The following is a 27827-nucleotide window of genomic DNA, read 5'->3' on the forward strand; positions in this document are numbered from 1 at the left end:
ATGCAAGGGATTTCAAGCAAGACAATGATGTCTGATAAAGGATTGATGGGGGGTATCATGCAGCGAACACATGATACGTTCTCAGTACCAGCTTGGGATGTGACAATTAGTATTGATTTTCATGCACACTTTTATACTAAAATGTATTCCAGACAGCCTTCTTTTATTCCCTCTCAACTCTTTACAAGTGCAAATTTAGCTGTTTGTCAAAAGTTATCTAAATTATGTGGACCAATTGTGATGAGTGGGTTTTACTTGTGGATATTAAATAGTTGTGCTAAACCTATTTGTTAACTTGCAGGGCCAGTCTACCCAACAAAAAGTGACAAAATCGAACAAGTATAATGCTGAAAATTTTATCAAAAACTGATGTGAAATATTACAGACAGTTATGGCATTTTAAATTTTCCTTTCGTTTCACGTTAGCAGGGAACTGATTCAACTGATGATATGACCCACTCACTATTTTTTTTAAATTTCATTATTTGATCTTAATATTTTTTCTCATTATAATGTGAAATATATAGATGTAAGATTTGATTCCTCTTTATCACAACTTATTGTGATTCAAAGAAGATGCTGTCTTATTATGAAATGAAATCTGCAAAAAATGAAATATTCTGTAAAAGAGAAATAGTGGGTATACATGTATGACATTATCAGCTCTCCTATTTACATATCACCCATGTTGTACATATAACTATTTTGTGAAAATTAATAAAGTAAAACTTTAGAATTACATCTTTAAAAATTATTAGGCCTACATCCAAGTTTAATGAAATTTGAAGTTTTATGGTCGTTTGATTTTTCTCTACAAGGGTAGTGTCTGTTCTTTATGCCACTGTATCTCATTTGGGTAAATTTACAACTTGGTCTATCAACTATTTTGTACACTTTCTGTTTGGTCTAAATCCTAGTTCGTCTACTTTTGGTCTAAGTGACATTTAGCCCATTTACCATTTTGTCTAATTTACATGTACATGCAGCTTGCCCCTTCATTCTTTTATAACATATTATGTTTGTATTATCATGATTACATATGTACGCTTTGTAACAAGGAACTCAAATCAAATGTGTTCGGTAGGGCTCAAATTAACCCAAGTCCACCAAATGCCCTCTAAATGGCCTTGGATGGCCTAGTTTGATGCCCTTCCAAGTAGTTGTACACTTAGGCCTGAGGCCTTGGTACCCTGTGGTAATCAAGTGCATGTGTACCATTGAAAAACCCTTTAACTATTCATTCCCATTTTAATGGCCTTGGATCCCATAAAAATGATTGCTGCCTTTTTGTTCCTTCAAGTGCCCTATTAACACTTTCATATTATGATGTTCTTAAACTAAGCCCTGGATCTGAATATTTTTTCTCTTTTGCAGATGATGAAGTCAATAAGAGTAACAGCAGTATCCCAGAGGAGGAAGAAGCCGACCCTCTTGACACTGGTAACCCATGGCCCGGGATGCTTAGACGGAACTCTGCGGATAGGAGACCATCCAATGAGATCCTGGACTATGATGAGACTAGTATGGAACCAGCAGGGAGGAGGAGCAGGAACCAGGTCCAGAACCAATCCAAGATAGCAGGTTCATGTTTGTTTGAATTAATGATTAAGTATTCCAGGGTTCCCAGCCCATCAGGGAACATTATTTTACTTTTTCCAGTCAGGGAAAAATCACAGAATTTGATAAAAATAAATACCTGAAATCAGGGGAAAATGCCTCAAATGAGGAGAAAATCAGGGAATTTTGATCGGCCCAAAAGTCGAAAGCACACTAGTCAGTCAGACTGTGTTATATTTTGTTGCATATCAAATCAACATCCATTGAATGACTGGTCAAGATGGTACTAATTAGTTTTGCATTATTGTTTTTTTTACAGAAAATACATGTACATGTAATTCACTGCAAGAACTTAGAAAATATGCAAAACTGGGAAATGGGTTTAAATAATTATCAGGGAATTTTTCAACTTCGTCAGGGAAAAATCAGGGAATTTTGTTTTTTTGAAAATCTGGGAACCCTGTATTCCATGCAAACCTTTGAGACTTTGCGGTATTCTCATAACATCGATCACTTTTAACCTAAGGTTAACTTGGTTGAAACTATATTGGCATTGATTTGGTAGACTCAGTACCCAATAGGTTTTATTTAGTCAGACTACACCTCATGAATATTCATGTCACAGAATATAGCGTAATTTCCAACACACCAATCAGCTCGCCTGGTGTGGCGCGATCGGTAAAACAATGCGCTATTGTGAGTTCACTGCGGTCAAGATCATTGACACAGGTTCGAGACTCGCCTTGAACGATTCGTAAAAGTTCTCCTTTTTTTTAAGAATTGAGGCAAGACTCTGTAAAATGACAAGTCTAAGATTTGCAGTCTGATTCAAAGCCTCTAAAACAGAGTTAGCCCTTATCGTACGGATTGATTATGAGTCTGCCAAATCAACGCCAATATACATGTAGTCTCAATCAGTTGACTTAAACCAATTTTTTTTTATGGAATGCCAGTTGCTTATTATAGAAATAAGAGGTGATTTTTATTCTGCACTGGTAGATATGGACAAAAAAATATAATTTTTTAAATGAAAAGAAAAGGGAAATGGAATCTAATCAAATATTACTTACAAGTCATGTACTTTTGTCTACTTATAATGTCTGCTGTTCATTTTATTATTGATTACGTGCATTTTTTTATGTATATATATTTTGTTAAATTCAATTTATAACAGTTTTTATAGCCATACAGTACAAAGAATATAGCACTTTCATATTAGGATGTGTGAAAACTATATGTTACCAGCTGTTATTGAAGAAAAAGTCTAGAGCATACATTTTCCCAAACAGCTTTAGAAATTTTCTTCATTTCCTTTCGATATTGAAATAAACCTTAAATATTTTTGTTAATTTGTTGTTCTTCACAGCAATGGCTGATGATATGGAGGAACTGCGATGGCGACAGAAGGCCGCTGAGGGTGGCATTAGTGATGAGGATCACCTCTCGCCCCCTGCTAGATTTGAAAAGCGCCCTCATCAGTCCAGAAGCCACCAGGAGCGTAGTCTTGAGGAATCCTGGACATCTCTATCTCTCTTTGATAAATCTCAGAAGGGGAGACTGGCATCAAATGTTAACCTGGATGTAGGAGGTATTTGTCACTAGACTAGTTAACAAAAACTTGCCACTAGTTTGTCCAGAGATTCCTAAGGGCTATCAAATAATTGGTATTGTGATGACTGCTATGAAGTTGAACATGTATTGCAGTAAATTTGAAATAAAGCTTCATGAGTAGAGAGACTTTCAAGCATCACAGAATTCATTGGTATACTAAAAGATTTTACTGTTTCTGTATTAAACAAAGTTTACCCATGGCATTTAACAATCCATAAATCTCGAGTGAAATTTGCTCATAGTGCACGCCTGAGATGTTATTTGCGACTCATATGTTGCCAAAACATAAAGTAAATTTTGCTTTCCAAAATTGGTTATTTGAAATCTTTGAAACAATTTACTCTGTCTCACTCAGGTCATATAGAATGTGTTCATATCCATGTCACAGCAGGTACAGAGTCACCATAATAAGTGTAATGTCAAATGAATTCATGAGGTCCATAAGATCAATATTGTGAATACAGTGTACATTTTGTGTGCATTGGTACTAAGAAGTGTGTTTGAAATTTATCATGAACTTTTCCTTCCTTAAATCTTATCCTACATATGCATTCTTTAAGAATCAAACTTAAATCTCTATGATGCACAATTTTAGACCAATAGCAATTTCAGTTTGATTTGAATCTTTGGCCACACTTTGTAGTACAGGGATTAGAAGAGACAAAGAATATAAATTCCTGTATTCAACACACCAACTCACACTATCATCCCTATCTTGTTCTTCTAGGTGATGTTCTTGATACTATCTTATCAGGAAGAAGATCCAAGACTCAGGAAGATGCTGATAATGATGATAGCAGGTTAGTTAACCAGGGGGATGTTTCACAAAACTTTCTGTAACCTACATTGCAAGCTTGACTTTGCAAGCACAACCGGCATATCATCATGGGTACTTAGTCAGATTCTCATTCATTTTGTTCCCTCAGCCATAATTGGAAACAGGGCACCATTTCATAAAGCTTGTCAGCACTGACAAGTCTTTCTTTGACAGTTACCATGGTAACCAATTGCTTCTCAGTCAACGATTTTAAATTGAAAATAATAATAGCTGGATTTATATAGCGCTTTTTGCCTGAGGATACAAACTGCTGTTGATATTACCCCAAATTTAGCTGCGCTGCCCATAAAGGTGCTCAAGCATTTGAGGTATTTCTTTTTACTGGTTACCCATTCACCTCACCTGGGTTATGTACAGCACAATGTGGTGAAGAAAAACATGCCATGGCTGAGAATTGACCCATGTATGGTAGTGTGACCTTAATTCGCGCGTTACCTAATTTTGCGCACGGTCGAATACCTCAATATCTAATTAATATTTTGAAAAACTTATATCAACAGAAAGAGAGATTTAATAAAACATCGGCAAATTTTGTTACCTTTTGCGTCCTCTCCGAGAAAATCCGACCTTCTTGACAAGCATCAAGAAATCGCCAGTTTGCAAGCTGAGGTCTCCTTATAAGTAAGTAAAATGTGATACCAACCGAATTTATGGCATTTTAACCTCCATCTGATATAATTATCTTACCTTTGTCTGCTTGATTTATTTTCTAAAGCTTTGCAAAACGATCGTATGCAAAGGTCACACTTTTTTATGACACTTTTTCAGCCGAGCGCGCATTAGTCGATCGCCATGGAATTTTGAGATCGCGATACCAACGAAACCGTGACCTACTTCACAATTCCGTCAAGCGAATTTGACTTTGGGATCTTGCTTTCCGTTTGGTATTTATGATTTTTGATTAATTATGTGTGAGCTGTGAGAAATGTTTCATTGAAAATCAACTTCATGCCGATTTTTTAAATGTGCGCAAATTATGGTCACCCCATCATACCTCAGATTGAAAGACGAGAGTCATAACCACTAGACCACAACACACATATCTAGGTGGTGGTGGAGGTGTCATGGTGAAGTGGTTCAGACTCTTAAAGTTGAATTAAGAAGGGGGTGAGTTTCCATAAATATAGGTTCTACACACAATATATAGTATATATAAGTTGTTCAAACAGATAGCATGTCACAAAAATCCTCTGCCTTCTCGATATTTTGCTTTGAAAGTCTATGAAATTAGCCACCTGTCAGAGCCCGAGAGACGAGTATACAGAAAAGCCACTCGGAGTGTGACGTCACCGGGGGGAATTTAGTATAAGAGGTGCCTGAATGTCATACAGAAATGCTATGCAGAGAGAGAAAGATATTTTACAATTTTTTTTCAAAGCAACTCAAATCAAACAAATTGGACTGATATGTACAAATCTTTACTTTCCCTGTATAAAAAACAGTATGAATAACCATCATGAACTCTTCAATCATGATGTAAGATAGCAAACAGTGAGTTATTGAATGATATTTTCACTATTTCTCATTTATTTTATCACGATGTTCAATCAAGTGAATAGCTGGAAAGTAATTCCGGCGGCTAGCTCAGCTCTCGCTCAGCGCGCGCTGATTGCATAATACTAGTACACACAACACCCAGGCATTGAGTGTACTGTTATGGTCTGGTATGTCGACTTAGTTCATGGCCGTGCAGCGATCCCCTGGCGTTTTTTCTTCTTTTCTTTTGTCTTTGACCCCACTTTTATATCCTCTGGATCATTTCCACTCATAGCTCATTCCACAGAACAATTTTGAACCAAACGTATTATTCTTTCTCGGCCTTCTGAGTTGTTTTCTATATTTAATTACGCTAGGGGTCACCGTCACACATACAAACGCAATTCGCAAGTGAGTTGAAGACAGAGGGATATTATAGTAATTAGTATACATATCTATGGTTGAAGAAAACAAGAAAGGTATGCGGTACGGTAGCTCGACAGCTAGCTGCGCCGGAGCGGGCGGCCGGTCGGCACAAAGCAATTCCGCAACCAACTGTATTTTTTTGCAAGAGCCGCGTCACACGCGGATAAATATGTCATAATAACACGTCTGCTACGTTATCGACTGGTGAGAAGATCTCGATCAAATTTCATATTATTCACCTTGAAATTATTCCTTTAGGGTCTATGGTATCATTCTGAGGGAATTTACAAATTTGGAATAATAGTACGGCCACAAATATTTTAATCATTTCCTCTTTGCAAGTTCTATGGCTCGCATATACAACTTCAACTGCAGTTATTCCATATGAAGGCGTACGTGCATAGTCACTGACTTGTTTACTACACCGGGACCGAATACCCCCCGGTGACGTCACACTCAAAGAACACCCGTCTCGGTAGGCATTGCAGGAGCGAACTCAGGGAAAATGGGTAGGGATAAATCGTTCAAATTCACTATTTTGAAAAAAGAAAATGGGGGGTCGAATCACCTCTTAGTGTTTGGGGGGTTGTAAGGTTGCTATTAATGTAAATATCTCAATATTTGGAATCGTCTTCTTAATTCAACTTTAAACCAAGGGTCGAGGGTTCGAATCCCAACCGGGGCAAATATCCTTTGGCAAGGCACTTATCCACATTTGTCACTCTCCACCCAGGTGTTAAATGGGTACCCGGTAGGATGTGAACGTCAATGTAATTAGATTGGCATGTGTGTAACGATAAATGGATACTCCCCAGGGAGTGGAGTTGGTGCACTTTATGTGTGGAACAGTGATGGATCCTATGACTGGGGTGATAATTACAATGTAAAGCGCTTTGAAACCAACGTATGAAGTGCTATATAATTGTACTTTTATTATTGCTATTATTATTATTATTATTGTATACCAGTTCACTTAATTGACAAGAGCTGCCTGTTGCACCAATTGGCCATTCTTGGTCATGTGTGTGACCAAAATTATGGCAAATCTTGACTTTAATTAGCTATAAATAAAAAAAAATTTAATTAGAGATTTAATAATTCAAATGTTATACATGTATAACATGTTTAGTCAGCTACACATGTATCATTTGGTAATATTTTGCAATATGCAATATGCAGATTCACCATCAGAGGTCAAAAGAAGTGGTTCATGTGTGTGATGATTTTGAAAGTTTAATTTCCACTTGAAATTTTGAAATTCCTGTGAATTTCAAAATGGAATTAAACTTCCAAAATTATCAAAATTATTATAAATCTCTAAAATTTTTAGATTATAACTAATTAAAGTCAAGATATGTCATAAGGTCTGGTCACACACGTGACCAAAAATGGCACCAGTTTAGGTCCTTGAATACACTGCATCACCATGCACTAACACACTCTCGCCTGTGCATTATTTGTTTTATTTTTTGTTTCTTGAAAGTGATGAGTTTGAGATCCCCATACTACCCTTTGGTCACTGCATGACGATAAACATCAAGACGACCTGGGGTGACCGTCACTACATAGGTCTCAATGGAATAGAGATCTTCCAAAGCAATGGGGAACATGTTCAAGTCGCTAAGGTGAGAATCTTACACAGCAGAAAAGTGTTGTTGTTGTTGTTGTTAACAGTGATAGGCCATGAGGGCAGGAGTCATCCTCCTCATTGACAAAGGTCATTATATCTTCTGAGGTTTGTCTATTGTCTGTCCTGCAAAACTTTTATTTCAAGGCCTTGACCACGGGGGTAGCATGTGGATTTATATGAATAGAGGAAAATCAATCAAGCATACATGTACATGTAGATGTAACACGGACAATACTGTCAAAATGTGATGAATGACGGGAAAGTAAGGATTTTAATATTTTTTTTTCTTTATGAATTAGAGTTGTAATGACATGAATAACATTGGCCTGAATATGTAGTCATACATTTCCCCGGCTGTAAATCATTTGAAAAAGGCTTTGAATATTGACCACTGACTACAGAATTCTACAATGAATTACTGAAAACAGTACAAGTACATATATTACTTCATTCCAATTTTAGGGAGTAATCTCAATTTTGACTAGCATATCTTGTTGTGAGAGAAAAGCTTTTATTTATATTCTGAACAGTCTTTTGTATTTTTGTAGCAGTCATAAAAAATGTGGAGCGAATTGCACTGCGAAAGCAGGAAAATTATTTCATGTTTAATCTGTTTCATATCTGTTTCACCTTGTTCACAGATAACTGCAGAGCCCTGTGATCTCAATATGTTACCGGAACACACCAACGACCCAAGAGTGGTGTCAAATCTTATTGATGGTGTGAACTGCACCAGGGATGATATACACATGTGGCTTGCCCCTTTCACACCAGGCAGAATGCATCTCATTACCATGATCTTTGCCAATCCTGTCAAGGTTGCCATGATCAGGATTTGGGTGAGTTAAGGGGAGCATTTCATGAAGTGTCTTGACATTGATTTCATTAGCTCTCAGCCAATCAGATGCAGGGATTTCAGTAACTTATAACACTTATCAGTGGTCAGTGAAAAATCACCGACAAACTGTTCCATAACATACATTAAATGACAAATTTGTTGCTGTAGCCATATCTGCTACCATTTTTATCAATTTGTTCAATTACATTAATCTGTGGACAGTTTGTCATCTTGTATTCTTTTATTATGTTATGCATATGGTAGATTGTTTATTTTTTTATGATTATCATTAGTAATATGAAATGATTATTAAAAACTAATGACATCAGTACATGTACATGTATATAAGAACAATGCTTTGTTTTTCTGCATAACTTTGAACTTTGATATTTTAGTAAATGAAAAACTAATTAATTTGATGAGGGTGATGATTCATACCATTGCCACCATGTTTCTATTTTCAGAAAAATTCAAAGATTCATAATCCTCAAAGCGTTGAACAAGAATGAAAAAGAGGAGTCTTGAGTGAAAGCTTAGTGCACACAATTGATAATCTCACAAAGACATTTTACATTTTTAAAGATGATTTTGATTGTATTATTTTCTTTTTGATTCATTATGATCAGAATTACAACAAGTCAAGAATCCATTCTTTCAGAGGAGCTAAGGATATAGAGATATCATTGGATGATAAACATATCTTCAAAGGAGAAATTGCAAGGTGGGTGTGCTATGTGTTCATGTTCTGTTATATTTTTCAAGGTTTCCATTAAGAAGTACATGTATGTACCTGATAGTTGATTATTTAGATAACCACATGGTCTTTGGGTATGGTGTTTTTTCTTCATTTTCTGTTTTGCTATTTGTGATAAATACTCACATTTAAATCATGATGAAAGCAATTATGAGCATGGCTTGATTCTGCAACATTTTTAATTGTCTTTTGTTTGAAAATTATTCCTTTTATTTCAGGGCTTCTGGAGCACTACAGGGAGACCCAAGCTCATTTGGCGATGTAAGTTTGATCAAAGCTCATTTCTGTTTCCATAATAGACAAAATTCAAGCCATTTCCAGTACTCACTTTTTAAGGGGGGGGCAATATATATGTAACTCGTAAAAGGAAAATGCTTCTCATGAAATGGAATCCCTCATGAATTATCTTGGCAAAAAATATAGGACAAGTGCCTCTTGCCACCACCACCCCCCCCCCCCCCCGGACGTGTCGGACTTGTGCCTTTCCAACACCAAGCCCCTACAAGAAACCATCCTTTACAATCTTGATAGAATAATGCCTCTTTACATGTATATTCTGTTTGCCTTCTTGACCATTCTATGTATTGAAGATGAAGATATCTGAGAACTTGCCCCCTGTCAATGTATGTCCCCCCCCCCCCCGAAGTCTCCACTTGACAAACACCAAGCCCCTTTATGGCCTTGATAAGATCTAAACTTTGTATTGTCTGATTGCTTTCCTGGTAGACCATCTTATTTACTGAAGATGAAGAGATCTTGGAACTGATTTCTAAGAATGATGAGGTGTACGTCGCAGCTGAGGACTGGTTTAGTTCCAGCATGGATGAAGACGCAGCCCCGCCCACTAGACCACGCACAGCTGATATGAGTGAAGTGAGAAATCCTGCATTCAAATATTTTTACTTTTAACAAATTAGTCATACAGATTAGTAAGTCCGATATTAAAGGTTTAAAATCTATTCATTTAAATTACTGTATACCCATATACTAACAACTATGTAATGAAATGCTTTAATATACAGTACATGAACCGTGTGTATAAAAAAATCTTTCTTACTTGTAACACTGTCCATATACAAGTTAGAGAACTTAAAACATTATTATAATATTATTCTTATTGATAGCCAACATCAATACTAGATATGTAAGTATGCTCATTTCTTATTGTAGGACAGCTAAACCATCATTTATTCATACCATTATATCATTTTCAATGTAATGTTTGTCAATACTTTAAATATGATGCATATTTATATTCAGTAGGCTTCTGATTCTTTGAATCAAATTTGTTTAACATGAATAGGATGTACATGTATTTGATCTTGTGTTGAAAATACACATTTTGATTGACATATTAATAAGATATTTTGGTACAGTAGCTCATAAGAACTTCTCAGTTATCAATTGTGTTTATCTTTCATATTATCTTGATGATGTCAAGACATTTACATGTATGTATTCAATGTGAAATTATGCTTGTCATTACAATTTTATGAAAAGGAATTTTCCAGGAAGGGCAGTTTGGGGCCTGAAAATTATTATGGGGCTACAGCCTTAAGATACAAAATATTTTATTTTTAATGCTCATCTTTGCAATTTTCTGGGTAAGAAACTTCCAAAACGTGGAGTTTGGGGTCTGGAGAGTATTTTTGAGGTAAGGTTTATTGGTACAAATGGGTGTGTTGCATTAGACAAGCTATGATTTGTTTCACAAAGCTGTTTGTAAAGCTATGCACAACAATATGATCATCTGAAATATGGCAAGCTAAATGTGTGTCTCACTTGGGTTTTTCAGAAGTTGCGAGGCAGATATTGAATACAACTTTTACTGTCAAAAATACAGTTTTAGTCCAAATTACATTTTTGCCTTTATATGATTCAAATCATTTGAAATACATTCAAAATTTGTTAAAAGTATACCCTGAAAATAGTTCGGACTCGCTTTATATTTTTTTGTAAAATAATTCATAACTTTACAAACAGTTTAAAGGGGAAGTTCATCCTGACAACCTTTTTTTTGTAAAAATAATATTAGAATTAATTTAAAATATTGGTGAAGGTTTGAGGAAAATCCATAAAAGATTCAGAAAGTTATTAAAATTTCATGTTTTTTATTTGCCCTATTATGTTATGTAAAATAAAATGCATAAATTTCATTTTTTGATGGTTTGTGATGACTTATTTCTAATTTCTTTTTAGGAGTGGTTGTGAAATCATTTATTGATGTATCATGTATTGATAAACGGAAGGTACAATAAAGACCATTTTCAATTTTCTGAGGAAATGACATTTCATTGATTTTTTTTACCATATGATATGTGGGAAAATCTGCTTGCATACGACATCACAAATCAAATAATTAAAATTCGAATAACTCTTTTTATTCTTTGATGGATTTTCCTCAAACCTTCGGCAATATTTTTCAACTATTTTTTACAATGAACTTGTTGTCAGGGTGAACTTCCTCTTTAACGAAACAGCCTCCAGGGAGGTGTTTCACAAAGATTTAAGTATGACTTAAGAGTCGCACTTAAATGTCTCGTTGCGCGCTGTATAAAAGGCATGACTGTCACAGCGATGGTCAGATCATGCCAAGAGGACGCGCACTGTTGTGTATTGATCAATAAGATTGTACTGTACGTTGCATATCATGTACATGTATGCGTCAGCATTTAAGTGCGACCTAAGTCATACTTAAATCTTTGTGAAACACCCTCCAGGTGTGATTGTGAGTTTATACTGTAGTGTGCAGAGAGTATGTTGAGGCAAGAAATAGTGTTTCTTTATGTAATATTTGTGGAATGAGGTGCTGTCATCCAATGTACAGGGTATTATGGTTTGAGAGTGAATATATTTTTTTAAGGTAAATTTAAGTCACTCTGCATAAATGGGCATTTCATAAATTTAATATTCATCCAATTTTAACAATGTTCAGATCAGGTACCCAGTGCAGAAAGAGTTGTTTTTGTAAAATAAATTTAAAAGATCAAGCACAAGTTGGAAATAATAACTTTTGATTGGTGTAATATCAAGTTGGGATTGATGTCTAGAGCTTACTTGATTGCAGTTATTTGTGCAATGGGCCCCACAAAACACAAACCATGTGACTTTAGCTCTAAACTTGACCTTGTTTGAACTCAAATAGATTTTTGTGATGCTAAAAGGAGAGTTTACCAGGGTATCTGTAACATGGGGAGTTTTCCTGAAGTGTTAATTTTCCTATCGAAAATAAAATAGGGGATTTAAAGACTTGTTATTTCCCTACCAGGAGCCCATATTATCATAATTCTATTGGTCTAAAGTAATAACAGCTTAGTATCTATCATACATGTAGGTGCACAATGTTATTCTTTTTATTTTTTGTATTAACTGTTTTTAACTAAATTATTGCAAGTTTTCTGGAAGATACTGAGTCTTTTCAAAATCAATTATTATGCATATCTACTGAGTACATGTATGTTGTGAGAAAACTTCAAAGGATTTTTCTTTCAAATTATGTGTTTTAGCCTTCAGAGTATACAGAGTTACATGTATTCGAAATATTGGCATCCCCGATCTATCACTTGTAATGAAACACCCTGTAAGATTTCTGTAATAGCAATCTTCATATCCTATTATCTACGTACATGTACATCTATTTCTTTTCAATCGTAGGAGCGACCAATGACCACTGCCCGACAGAATCGAGCTCGTCCTTCAAAGTCAGAATCGGTAGTAGAGACCGGTCAAGCCAGGGGAAATTCACCCCCTCCCAGGTCACATGATACCAGTAGTGACGACGCCCTCTACGCCAGGTCCGATCCGGCAACAACATCCTCATGGATAACGCAACCACAAAATACTGTGTTCAGAGGCAGACGTAAGTTTATTATCATTATAATAACAATTGATTCTTATTAAAGAGTGAACTTCTTCCTGTTTAAGTACTTTACAGAATGGTGTAATAGAGCTCTGTATAGTCTGCAGGCATTGACCCAGATTGAAACTGTAACCAACGAGTTGGTCTTCTCAAATAGACGAGTACAAATACAACTTGCTGTGTATAGGGGCCAGGGCTTCTGCACACAAGTGATTGGCAGGGACTTCAGGCTACATGTACTTATTCAGACCACTTTCTGTGAGTGAAAGGTTCACACAGCAGACTAAGCTTTGTATGGAGCAAAGAAAAGAAACATGCGAATAGTTATTAGTAATTTAATATAATATGATTTTATCATAATAGAAATGATACATGTATCATGCACATAATCTCAAGCATTGTATCATATCTATTTGTAACATGAGATTTGTATAGCGCACTTTCCATCTTGATTAGATCATGCTCAAGGCACTTCAGAGCAGAACAATAAAACCTTTTTACATAATACCGTATGGGCACTAGTATTCAACCTGGCATAATTCAAAGATTTTGACATATTCCCCCAAATATTTAGAAATAGGGAATTTATCTCAATTTCATACCTTTGTTATTTCCAGGGTTAATCTGTTGTCGGTATTTTCTTTATCAATCTGTCGACTGTATGCACGGAGGATCGAATTATGCGGCGAAGACCTTTTGCACTGATAGATAGCGAATCTCAAAATGGTTTAGATTGCTAAACTAGATCTAGATCTATGTAAGTCTCTGGCTTTGACAATTCCCTGTTTGGTCTCATCTCAAATGGTCTAGTCCATAGTCGGATGGGACATGGGCAGATTGAGAGACAGGGCCATCTTTCATCGCTAGGTTGAATACTAGTGCCAAAAACCATCGCCGTATAAATCGATCGCCCGCACACACATTCAACGGGTTAAAAAAAAAGTAACGCAGAAAGAATAATCAGCATTTGCTCTTGGAAATAATACAGGTCTGAAATTAGGGTAAATTCCATATTTCTATATATTTGAGGAAACTCTCCAAGCGGGTTGAATAGTAGTGCCCTTACGGTACATGTCTGAACAATAAGTCAATGTCTATCAAAAAGCACTCTTGAACAGGTAGCAGCCTGTCAGCAAAATGCAGGACAACAAAAGTGAGCCATGCACTGGGCTCGAATTCATCCAAGACCATTGCCTCCAATGCCCTCATAAATGGCCTTGATGCCCCTTCCAAATATCTGTAGACTTAAGGTCAAAATAAGATGCCTTTTTTGTCGGAGTCCTTGGCGCCCTGTGATAATCCAGTGCATGTGTCCCATCAAAGGTTCACCTTACTATTGATGCCCTATGTTAATGGCCTTCGATGTCCGTTAATGTGAGCATCGCCTTTTCTTTACCTTATGTGCCTTTCTTTAAAAAAATGGCTTTGCTCCTTTAAACATGCATTGGAACCCAGCATGCAGCCTCTTTAATTTGAATGCATTGACGGCAAGGGTTACTGAAATCATTGATAATGGTAATAATTATACTTGCCTATACAGGGCTTAACTCTTACTTTAGCAGAAGTAGCTTAGTTTAGTTACATGCACTGCGTTTTAAGGAATAAATTCCTACCAGGTACTCATTCATATCAACTGGGTTGAGTGCAGCACAAAATTGGTAAAGTTCTTGCTGAAGGAAAACACGCCATGGCTTGGAATGGAACCCATGTTCCTCAGATTAAAAGATGAGTCATAACCACTCGACCACTTACTTTTACATGCTTTGATTTAATAGATCTGAAGCTGAACTTCACATTGACCTGGGGTGATATCTACTACCTCGGCCTGACCGGTCTTGAGATCATGGACATAGAGGGCGACGCAATCCCGATAACGATGGATATGATCGACGCTTACCCGAGGGATCTGAATGAATTACCAGATTATGGAACGGATGACAGAACATTGGATAAGTAAGATTTATTTTTTACGTTTTATGAGATTTTAAAGTTTTGCTTGAATCTTATTACCTGAAGGATGGTCATTTAATTTCTATTCTTTAAATTTTCTTTTGTTTTGATTTCTCCAGTTACCTCTTATCAATTTTCCCAGGTACCCCTTATGGGGTGTCTGTATACTTTACTCTTTTTTTCTCTCTCTCTGCACTGCAAAAACAACCTCTTAATGCCCAATGTTATATACTTTTTTTGTTTCATGTCTTTTGATTCTGTTTATTTGTCATTCATGTTCATTTCAGTTTGTACTGCTAGACATGTTGTTTTCAATAAAATCCATTCATCTATCTATCTATTTTATTTAAATTCCTTTGTGTCACATGGGAATAAAAGATGTATAAAGAAAAATGAAAAGGTTTAGCTAAATCATTGTGTGCACCCCCCCCCATGGTGGTTCACTCAAATGTATACTATTGTGATGGGTACATGCCAGTCGCTCTCTTATAGCCTAGCTGGCCACACTTGTAGGGAAACCAGACCAACCACACACTGTCAGGCACATCTCTTGAAATTTGATATGCAACAGACAACAATTTGTACATATAGAACAAAAGTCCAATATCCATGATCAGGGGCCGTGGAACGGTTTTCAAAGTGGGGGGGGGGGGGGGGCTGAGCCAAAAGTGGGGGGCTGACCATGCTAAAAATCACAATCATATGGTAATTTTTACGTTTTTGTACATGGTTTTGGAAAAAAGTGGGGGGGGGGGCTGAAGCCCCCCCAGCCCCCCCGGTTTTGCGGCCCCTGATGATGACAACTGACTCTGCTTCTGGTTGGTTTATTATCAAATCGATGATCTCCAAAATGTTCACATGCACTGGCATCTGAATCTAAAAGGCAGCTCACAACATCGTCCTCTCACAATGCCATGATAGCACCAACTGCCATATTGAATGGATGGACACACTTGTCATACTCGGTACCCGTCACTTCGCCTGTACGCACATCATCAATAATGACAATCAAATGGAATAATTAATTTTTCGGGTGATAAAGACACTAGAAATAAGATACTCATTTTGTCTCCAATGATGCCACGAGGGTAACATATGCGGCCGCTGTGTGAAGTAGAGCTCGGCTGCTGTGAAAAATTCACAGGCAGACTGGGCGAGATTCGAACCCACAAACTCTGGATTACTATAGACAAGTATCATAACCACCAGAGTGCCCTTGGTGATCTGGGTTCAAACTATCCTGTAGATTAGATATCAAATCAAATGGAAAAATGTAATTTGTTGGGGGATGAAGACAAGAAATAAGATATTCATTTTGTCTCCAACGATACCACAATGGTAAACACATGCTACTGCTACTTGGCACAGCAGAATTTTGTTTTACACTTTTGGTATCGTTGGAGACAATAATGACAATATTGTTAAATTTCTATTTTCTATTTAACCAATATAAAAAATTACAAATACAATGCATCAAACAATATATATGTTTATTTGATTTTTCTATCAGACTCCTGGATGGGATGAATGTAACCTCTTCAGACGAGCACATGTGGATGATTCCATTTACTGAGGGGGCGGAGCATCTAGTAACCATTGACTTTGGGAGGGAGGTCCAAATGACAGGACTTAGGATATGGAACTATAACAAGTCACCAGAAGACACCTATAGAGGGGTAAGATTCATTTTATAAAGGTGTCTGCTTATTATTTAGTGATTCAGAGTAAAAGGCTCGTTTTACAGAGGGGGTAGACCATCTCGTAACCACTGACTTTAGGAGAGAGGTTCAGATATCAGTCAGTAGGAGATTCCTATAGACTGGTAAGGTTTATTCTGTAAAGCCATTACCAGAGTAGAAGATTAGATTTATGGAGGAGGCATATATAGATTTTCGTGGATTTTCATGTGTGTGTTTCCATTTTCCCACGTAGGCAAAGATCGTCCATGTCTGGATAGATGGGCAGGAGGTCTCACCCAGTCAGGGTTATCTAATCCGCAAGGGCCCTGGAAAGTGTTACTTTGACTTTGCTCAAGACATCAGCTTCGTCAGCCGGACAAACTGGCAGGCCGCAGTTGGACGACAGCAGAGGGTAGTTCCGGATTCACTCAGGTGATTCTTTCAGCCAGATAAATGATCAGTCGCAATGAATCCATCATGCTGTTCCAATGACATGAGCTTGTTTGAAAGATCTGCACATCACTCCTAACGGGATAAACCTATTTCAGTGGGTTCCATGACATTTGCTATAGCGACAATTGCTCCGATGGAATATCTGCATATCAAGCCAAACACAAAATCTAACCTCCAAAACTAAATAAACCATAATTTTAATCTTCACATTATTCTGAACCACAATCTATTACAATCATAACTCGTACCCCATGCCCTCTGAGATATGAAAACCGGAGCAATTTTCGCAGGAACATTATGTTGTGTCACCCATCAGCGACCACCTGTATTGAAGAACCGCTGGCTATAATGACTATAAAACTTGGTTTTCTTTGAAGAGCACACCCCCCCCCCCCCCATTGATACATTTATTACAGGAACTTGTCCATCAAGACCGTTTTCTTGTTTGCTTCAGGTAGTCTTTGTATACAGGTTTTACTGTACCACCCCAATCACAACCCAAACCCTTATCCTAATCCTCACTTTATTCTAAACCACACACCCCGTAAACACATTGAATACTGAGGTTTATTAGGCTTTGTAAAGGGACCATCCGGCTCCAGTATGCAATGGGTTATCAAACCTTACCCTTTGTCTTTCAGGGTCTTCCTGAGTGTCAAAATATCCCTCATAAATTACTACTGGGATCAAAAGTAAAAGAAAAATAAAAAAATATCCCCTTTACCAAATACTTCAACACAGATTTATGCATCTTTTGGATTGGTCAGTCGTCATAATTGAAATACCATGAAAATGAAACTTGCCCGTGAAGATCACTTTTTTGTGTCCCTGTAGAGGAAATCATATTTCATTATACTTTGTTTTGTTTCATTTCCTGGAATACATAATAGCAAAGATCTGTACAATGCCAATAATGAATACCAAAGGCAATCACATTGATAAATACTTATAGTAAATACAGTAATTGAAAATGAGAGTAACTGCAGAATCCTAAGTGAGGTACAAATGGAATTCACTATTCATGTACGCTCTTATTTGTGTAATGAAACGAATGACACAGTTTTCATTGTTATTTTTGTTAATTCAATAATATTTATGTGCTACATGTATATCTTTCTCTCTTGCTCTCTTTTCAGGCAAAGCCAAGTTGCTTTAGAGGTCCCCAGCCAGGAGTATATTCCTATGCATATGCCATGTGGATGTATCCTTTATTATATCATTGGTGTCAGTGGCGGATCCAGGGGGGATGCACATCCAGCCCGTGCCCCCCCCCCCTTCCCCCATGTGAGAGGCACTAGAAATCAAATTTATTGGAATATGTGGGGACCTTTTTTTTTTGCTTGTCAAATTGTTCATGGAAGGCAATGACCTAGTTTTTTTGGGGGGGAAGAGGGGATTGTCAAAACTTGCCTGTACAAAATGCCCCCCCCCCCCTTGGAGAATCCTGGATCCACCCCTGACTGGTGTATATACGAGTCGTTTGTACCTACATGTACATTGTAGTATTGAACGTTTCTTATTCATAAATATGAATTAATAAGGTACGTCTTCACCCCCCCCCCAAAAAAAAAAAGGTCATCTGTTGCGTATGCATGACGTATTCCCCCCCCAAAAAAAAAAAAAAAAATAATAATAATAATAATAAATAATAATAATAATAATAATAAAATTGTGGCTCTCAAAAGGGGAACCATAGGCAAAATGTGCCCCTGCCTGGATCCGCCACTGATCCTAATGGCTTGATTTAGGCAGATTCAAGTGTATTTAAATAAGACTTTGCATAATAAATTCATTAATTATAGATATGATGAGATAAATTCATTTCCTTTTATTCACTTCAGTTCTCAAAACATGAGGTAAGGTAATAAAAAATAGAGTGAATAATTGATAAATGCACTCTTTTCCCAGTTTCTTATTTGAAGTAAATTCAAACCGTGAGTAATTACGAGTTTTTCATTTTTTTAAATCAGGAAATTTTTATTATGTTGCTCATTGCAATATTTTGATGTCCTTAACCTGTTGTGCAAACAGTTGTATTCCAGTTACAGCTCCTATCGACCTACGGGGATCTCTACTATGTGGGACTGAACGGTTTAGAGTTCTACGATGCACAGGGAGAGAAGATGGAACTCACTGAATCAAGTATCCTTTAAATTTACCTACAAAATAAGATTTGCCTTTTGTCACTTCAATTCAATTCAATTCAATTCATTTATTTGACATCCTTTAAAAACATATGTACAAGTATACAACAACAAAGGAGTACAATAATTTAAATCACAGTATAAGCGATAAAAAAATGTCAAAAAATAAAAGAAATGAAAAGGCGTTCATAAAAAATCACTTAACTTATTAGAAGAGAAATGTTGAGTGTAGTACACAAATGAGATATGTAATGTAATTTATTGCTGGTTCCGTGTAAAATAATCATAATAATGAAGCTCCCAAATGCATGCTAGCCAGTAGTATTTTGAAAGTACCAAATTTCTTCCTTTTCTTATATTCAAAACAAGTGAAACATGCAATATTATTTTACACCAGTGTCAAAATTTTCAGAGACGCTTTGGTCTTGATGTATGTACTAGGTTTATTAGAGGTGTTATGGTATGTTTAAAATTAAAATTTACCCCAATGGGTAAATTAGCAATACGCCAGTAAATTAAGATACAAAAATACAATTTAAGTTGAAATATACATAGGAAATTGATTTATGTTCAAGGTGAGAAATATTTGCATGCACTAAAACCCCAAGACCTGCAAATAAGGCACCCCATATGAGTAGATGTCATGATTGTACAAATAACGTGTAGGGGCATGAATTTGGGAACTGAAAGTGGAGGTGAAAAAGGAGAATTTAAAGAGTAGAAAAGAGATCAGAATAAAATTGATGACATGAATAAGGAAAGTAGAAATTTTATGAGTTCTAAAACGAAAGGATGAATTGGATAAAAAAGGCGTTCATAAAAATTGGATGAGTAAGATGAGCATCTTCTTGAACCAAGAGCTACAGGTATATAAAAATCCCAATGCTTACTACAATTAGATGTTATCACATGGACCTATTACTTTACGTGGACAATCAAACCTGTCTTGGCTGCCACCTGTCTGTCGTGAAAGTCTGCCTTTAGCAGCCAACAAAATTTCCATTTGAAAGGAATATGTCTATAAAGGTCACTTATCACCAGTGGCCACATATTTTGTTTTCCTTGGGTGAGTATGAGTGTATCTACATCTCAGCTACATGTACAAAAACATCAATACACATCCTTGTCCTGTTTTAAGGTGTGACAATTACACTATGATGAATTTCTCTGATCTTGTTCTTTAACATTTAAACTTTTAATTAGACATTGCTGCCTATCCTCCCAGTATAAATGTATTAGAGGGTGTGTCAGACGATACAAGGACCCCTGAGAAGCTTATTGATGGGGTCAATGATACGATGGACGGAGGTCATATCTGGCTTGCCCCCATCCTACCGTCTGTTGTAAGTAACATCTCCATGTATTTATTTTTTACTTATTCATTTCATTTTTACTATATATTTTGTACTTACCGACCTATTCTAATATCCTGACCACATATGCAATGGACCAATACTGTCACTGTCTGATAATTTGTAAATATTTGATCTCCTATGCTGACCATACATCTCAAAGCTTTTTGTATAACTTGGAAAAGGAACTATTAAGATACAATTATCTTTATTATTGATTTAAAACATTCTTATAACAAAATGATTCATCAATCTTAATACAAATCAAAGTTGACAGAAATTATTATAAAAACATGGCATTCTGTAGTAGTCCATGCAGTGTATCAGTTGGTATCCATGAAAGAGCAGAGCAAACACAAATTTAACTCTTTGTGCCCTGGACCATGAACCCATCTGTGCTGAATTATTTTCAGGGAGGGAAACAATGCATTGTTTGTTGAGTGTGAAATGCGAAGTTCGCACAGCTGCAGCACCGAGTGTGCATTTGTGCGAAGTACGCGTGGAAAGGGTTAATCACTGTTAGCTGATCAATTTTAACAAATTATATTATAATGATAATAATAACAATAGTAATAACATCATATTTTACCTGGGGTATCCACTTCAGTTCTGAAAACTGTTCTCCCAGCGGGCTCTGCTTTACATGATTATGTTATTATTACATGTACCTACCTTGATCGGGCGCTCGAGCATTCGAGGAAGTTCTTCCTATCGGGTACCCATTTACCTCTCCTGGGTTGAGCGTAGCATAATTTGGGTAAATTTCGTGCTGAAGGAAAGCATACTATGGCTGGGAATTGAACCCTCGTCCCTCAGATTAAAAGACGACAGTCTTAACCACTAGACCACGACGCCCCCACATAGTGCTGTAAAGCTTAGGATCTGCTTTGTCGATGAATACATTTTTGGATGTCTTTTAGTGAGATTTGAGCTGTGATGTCACATACAAAGTCAGTCTATTTATTTTTTTTTTTTTTATTTCATTAGATCAACCGAGTATATGTGATATTTGATGAGCCGGCTACTGTATCTATGATCAAACTCTGGAATTATAGCAAAACTCCGGCAAGAGGGGTCAAAGATTTTGGGGTAAGCTCACATTTTATATCCAGTTTCAATTTACTTCGTCTTTGAGGCTTTTCGAAGTATTCACCTAAGTATTGGTAACATAGCTATGTATTTACAAATATTATTTGCAATATTATTTATGGTATCATCTGTATCACAGAACTTGATTATATTCAAAAGTCATACTGAGTCATGACAGATAAGAGCTTTAGAAATTATTTCTCTGATTTAAAGTGTAAATTGGAATTTCGAACAGTGTAAAGAATGGCATTGGTCAATGTTAATTGATTAGAGAGTTATTCAAGTGTTCAGAGATTTATGTTCAGAAATGTGGATTGAAGTAGAAGTATAGATAATGATACTGTTGGATATGTTAATAGCTCAATTCCAAAAGGTATTATGTCCACTTTGTATGAAAACTGATGTCATGCCAATATTCAGCTACATGAAGGCACCTATTTTTGAAGTAAAATTTAATCTTGTGTTTTCAAAGCAACCATTAGAAAAGGAACTTTTTAAAGAAGCAAAGATGGATGATGTAGGTTTTTTTAACCAAGCTCTTCATTTATACATACATGTATGTACATCTTGACATTGTTTACAACAATCTCTCTCATTCTCTTGCTCCTGTCTTTCCACATTTGCCTTTTTTATTCTCCCAATTTCCCCCTCTTTTTAATTTTTCGTTATCCCCCCCCTCCCCGTTCTCCCTCTTTGATGTTTTTTTCCTTGTGTTAATATCCCACCACTCCAATTCTCACTCTTGCTATCTTGCTCTAACCCTTTTCCCCTTTCCCCTCCCCCTTCCCCCCCCCCCCCTCTCTCTTTCCACCCACTCTCTACATCTCTCCCTTCCTAACTCCTTTCCCTCCCTACCATCCTCTCATTCCTCCCTTCCCTCTATCCTCCACTACAGTTGTTAGTAGATGACCTTCTTGTATACCAAGGTATCTTAGGTCAGGTGACCTCAGCAGCGAGAGGTATCTTACCTAGTATGGATGTACCTATCCCATATCACACCATTCTATTCGCTGACAATGCAGAACTCAGGAGAAGGGAACGACACACCATTCTCCAGTAAGAATTTTTTCTTTCTTTTCTTTTTCATTTGTCTTGTTTGTCACAAGTTTTACCGAAGAACACTTGGCCAAAATGAAATTATATTTTTAAAAAATGCTTTTATACAGATTCAAGACGGATTATGTGTGTGAATCTGTATAGTTTTCTTAACTACATTTATTATATTGTTTTGTGTAGAGCAATTTGCTTGATTGGGATATTGTCTTTTATTAAGACATCTATCATCTCTATCAAGACCCTTGGAAAGGATTTTATGCTGTCAGTCCTATGGTTGCTAAATTACAAATAATGCATGCAATTTTGCTGCCTCAGCCGTATAGTGAAATCAGCTATTAATCAATATAGCAAAAATCATATTTGAATATTTCATTTTCAAGGTTTCACAAAATGTGCTAATAAAAGTTGATTATAGAAAATATATTCATGTTAAATATATGTCTTTATATTTATAATGAATGTGACAGTTACCAGACATATTGTGTCATTAAATGATAATATTCAAATAATATTAAATGTTTAATGGTATTATATTGCTTCTGTATAGCACTTAATACATCGTAACAACGTATCTAATGGCTGCACAGATCTATTGACAAAGGGCATACAAATACATGTATCTCCTGCTTTATCCTTTGTCTGGTGAGCATAAAGATGGCTAATATTATTGTCTTCCTTTTCTTCCTTTCTATTTTGCTATTCAGAAACCAGCAGCAGGAGCAAGATGTTCAGATGACCGATGATCATCAGGTGGTCGCTCACTTCAAAAATCCTAAGAAATCCTCAAACAAAACAGTAGATCAAGGTGAGAATACATATTTGCCAATTAGCTGTCCTGATTTTATCAGGATTGTCCTGATTTTCAAAGTTCAAATAAAGTACCATGGTTCTAGATTGTTTGCCTTAACTGCACCTTCTTGTTGGAACGCTTTACCACTGCACATCACAACCAAGGCAACAGTTTAATCATTAAAAAAACCACTCAAATATCAAGTCTTCACCATGAAATAAACCTTAAATGAACAGTTCATATTGTGTAATTATTTTTTTTATATAAATATTCTTATATCTATTTGTACCTTTTTTATAAGTGCCATGGTATTACTATTTATGAACTAAGAACTACAGAATTCTAAACCCATTTTTATCAACCATTTTATTAACCAATTTATTGATCAAATAATTTGCACTTGTTATTCTGCCTTGTTTTTTGTTGTTGTTATTTTAGCTCTAAGACCGAAGACCAGTGTCAATACTCAGAGCTCCACGAGGAGATGATGAAACATTCACATTGATTACAGAAGAGCAGCTTATGGTATGGATGGATTTTCATTGAGTTGAGATTGGTTGGATCAGTCGTAACTCTTTGTAAGACGGAGCTCTGCTGACGTCGGGGTAGCATTTCATGCAGTGTGTCAGCTTTGATGGGGTTCCATTCTTTGACAATTACAATATTCACAGTCAAAGACTGAAGCACTGACAAGTTTTCATTGTTTGACAGTTGCCATAGTTACAGTCATTGAAGAATTGTTTTTGATAATATTTTATAAAATAGGTCCAATATGCACTGAGATAAGGAACAAACAGGTGGCTGTACATGTAGGTGTGTTAATGTCTTTGTCAGATATTAAGTGTTAGGTTTTGTTTCAACAGTTATGGAGCACATGATGACAAGTTTGGGGTTTACAGGGTGTTAGTGTAAGGCTGATTATTATGTCAGTAACAGCACCAAACATTACAAGAAGTCCATGTTATGCATGGTGTTTACAGGGTGCTAGTGTAGGGCTGATTATTACGTCCATCACAGCACCATACATTACAAGAAGTCTGTGTTATGCATGATGTTTACAGTGTTAGTGTAAGGCTGATTATAATATCAGTCACAGCACGAAATATTATAAGAAGCCAGTGTTTAAGCATAGTAAGAATCCTAATTCATGCTCTCAACACCAACACCATCATCAAACATAGAATTGCCCACTATGTAAGTTGTACCATTTGTCTGATATCAAAGTAGATAGAATGGTATGATTATACATGTAACCAAAAATGGTAACTGGATGAAATACTGCGATCTTCACAAAAGGCTATATTATGTATTTGTAAATATGACACAATTTGAATATTGATTCATTTCAATAGCCACAAATAGATCAATTCAATTGTTTTTAATTGTGATATACATGAACATTCATTGAAATTGTGCTAATCATTAGTAAATAGATGTACATAAGATTACTATTTATTATTTGAGTAAATGTTATGAAAAGTGCCGTCCTCTTTTATATAGATTTAGAAATTAATTATCTACATACATGTATTTGTCATGTACTGTCGTGAGCAAGGTTATGTATTCAAGTTATGTATTCAAGTTATGTATTCTGAAAGAACTGTAAATCAAATACAGAGATGCATTCATTCTGGGACCATTTACTAGCATTTTCTCTCAGAAAAGACAAAACGGTAATCAAACTTGAAAGGATTTCTATTTGAATATATAATTCGAAATTAAAAATTCAATATATATGAACTAGCATCTCATCAGCACTTTCAATGCCAGCATGACTAAATAAATAAATATTACAGGCACCTAGTACTATTCAATTCTTAGCAGGTTTAAAGTTATTGTTATGACAAACCAATAAAAACAGGGGAAAAAATAAGTTTGATTGATGCCTCAACTGAGTGATATCTTTGTCATTGGGTATGTCACTTTGAATAGCCATTTTGTTTGCTATTTTGATGAATACAGGACTGAAAAAAAAATGCTTTAACTGACTAACCAACTAACTTACTGTGACACATCAGTTTCCTTTTACTTCATCCATTTTACTAAAACTGGCAAGAGATCACGTCTTTATATGTATTTGTCCACAACAACCTATTCAGTTACATGAGAGGACATTGGTACAAGTGAGGTATCAATGAACAGTGATGATTTCCTCTTTCATATTCAGGTAAATTGTCATCATAAAACGTAATCAGGTATGATTATTGATATTGCATTTTCTTCCCTTTATTTTGATATTTATACACTGTAAAATCTGAACTATTAATCAGACAACATCAGAACATAGTTCTCAAGTCATCCTGGAAAATCATCTTTGTGAAATTGCCCTTTTTCACAATATCAAGAAAACAGCGAAGGTGGGTCAACAGTTAAACACTGGTTGAACATGTTTTAGATTTTTGTGTCATGTTGTCTTTTTGTAATGATATTCCCTTGCAGACATCACTTTTGGGAACACATAAATGTACATGTACATAACACCAAGTAGGCCAATATGAAGAACAAACAATATGATTCTGTCTCTGTTATCATCATTCAGACATAGTAGGACAAGTTGTTTATCAGTCAACATGTTTGACACACTTGAAGCATGATAATTATTGTCAAGAGTTATGCAATTAGGTCATGATATATATTCAAAATTTTTGGTAAGTGTATAAAGACATAATAACGTGATACATGCTACTTAAAATGGAATGTTAAGAGATTGAAAAGAATTTTTTTTTTAATATATTATTACACACATCACTTAACCCTAGTTTAACTGGGTTATATCAGACCAGGTTGAAAAACGCAATTTGCATTGAGTTTGTACAAGGAATCATGTCTTAGAGCAATTTTTGGTCTGACATGTGCATACAAAATGTTGCATATTTTCGTAACTGCGTACCCGGGCATCGCAAATTTGGTTTCGAAAGATGCGCAAGACTTGAAAATAAAAAGTCAGCGAGCAGCGCAGTCAAAAAATTTCGCCCGACGGCATAGCGATGTAATTGTCCAGGGGGGTCAAATTGACCCCATCCCAGTTAAGTAAGGGTTAAGAATGTACCGGTACTCGTTGCAGAATTCTCTTGGTTTCAAATTAATACGGTCTCGTACCTCGCATATTTTTCACCTCTTGCCCTATTGCCTCCGTACTCAAAACATTGAGCGTTGTTGCTGAGCCTTGGTCTGCCATGTCTGAATGGGTCTTTCATTGTCTTTCACTATTAGATATAGTGCCTTGGTCAAAACACAATTTCGTGACTTTTGTACTTTGTTAGGTGACAAGTTAATATTTTTCACCCTGATCTTTGATACATTTGTTTTATTTGATGGAAAATGTTGATACGCTACATGTCTTCAGAGTAGAAATGTATTTTATTCAGAAGTACTTCACTATGCACAGTACTGAGGCCAATGCAGGCCTATTGTGTGAAAGAAAAATTTGTTCTTGAAATTTTCTATGTGGAAGTATATATTGCAGAGGGTTATTAAAAGCCGTAGTTCAGGATACGGACATTAGATTATATGTAATGTACTTGTGGCAATGCAGTTTAAATTTTTGCTAACTCAGATTATAATAGAACTGTAATAGTGGGAGCATGTATCTTGTTTGATGATACATGTATGTGCTAAGAAATGAAGATCTAATCCATGGATCAAAGAGGTGATCTATGATTGTACACTGATACTGGACTAATTAATGTTATGTTATGTTATGTTATGTTATATCGAGGTTTTTACCTGACTGCTAAGAAAGCACGAATGCCTGTGAGCAAACAACCAGGGGACCGACGTATGAAGCTGAACACGATCTCTTTTCTCAAATATAGAAAATTACAAGCTTATCCAGAAAAGGGATATTCTTTTTAAAATATGAGGTTTTTTTAATATGAATTCTGAAATAACCCTTCACGTAAATTTGCAAAATCAATGTTGGGGTATTCATATGGACTACTGCAAAATCAGCTGAATATCTATTCCTTGATTATTTTGTAGACCTGCAGAATTTTAGTGCCATTTATTTGTTACAAATTCAAAGGCGGCAAAATATTGTAAGCAATTAAAAAATCAATGAGAGAATTGATATTTGTTGCATTCCAGTATTCCATTCATGTATGCACCACTTTTTGTCACTGCTGTAGTCGCATTTAAGTATGCATTTGAAAATGTATTAAATATGACACCTGAAATGATGATTCATGTTTCTTGTTTGTCAAAGTTGAATGAGCAAGGTAGACGTACAAGACCTGTCTGTGGAGTTGCAAGAGATGTAGGAATTAATCTTAACTGCATTATTTTATGCCAGTAGCCAGGTGGGTTTGTTCGAACCCCCTAAACTT

General features: G+C 36.0%; 1 protein-coding gene across 1 annotated transcript; it reads left to right on the forward strand.

The window, feature by feature from the left end:
• Positions 1 to 27677, forward strand: LOC129270572 (katanin-interacting protein-like). The gene is made up of 20 exons (XM_064106100.1): positions 1 to 109; positions 1375 to 1581; positions 2924 to 3145; positions 3896 to 3968; positions 7392 to 7533; positions 8180 to 8377; positions 9003 to 9097; positions 9349 to 9391; positions 9857 to 10003; positions 12785 to 12989; positions 14765 to 14942; positions 16450 to 16615; positions 16872 to 17050; positions 18208 to 18272; positions 19103 to 19213; positions 20419 to 20558; positions 21555 to 21656; positions 22552 to 22712; positions 23417 to 23517; positions 23941 to 27677. The coding sequence occupies exons 1-20, from the start codon at positions 1 to 3 to the stop codon at positions 23988 to 23990; spliced, it is 2694 nt and encodes an 897-aa protein (XP_063962170.1). The 3' UTR covers positions 23991 to 27677.
• The last annotated feature ends 150 nt before the right edge of the window (positions 27678 to 27827 follow it).

This window comes from Lytechinus pictus, chromosome 10 (assembly GCF_037042905.1).
Source record: "Lytechinus pictus isolate F3 Inbred chromosome 10, Lp3.0, whole genome shotgun sequence".
NCBI classification, from domain to species: domain Eukaryota; kingdom Metazoa; phylum Echinodermata; class Echinoidea; order Temnopleuroida; family Toxopneustidae; genus Lytechinus; species Lytechinus pictus.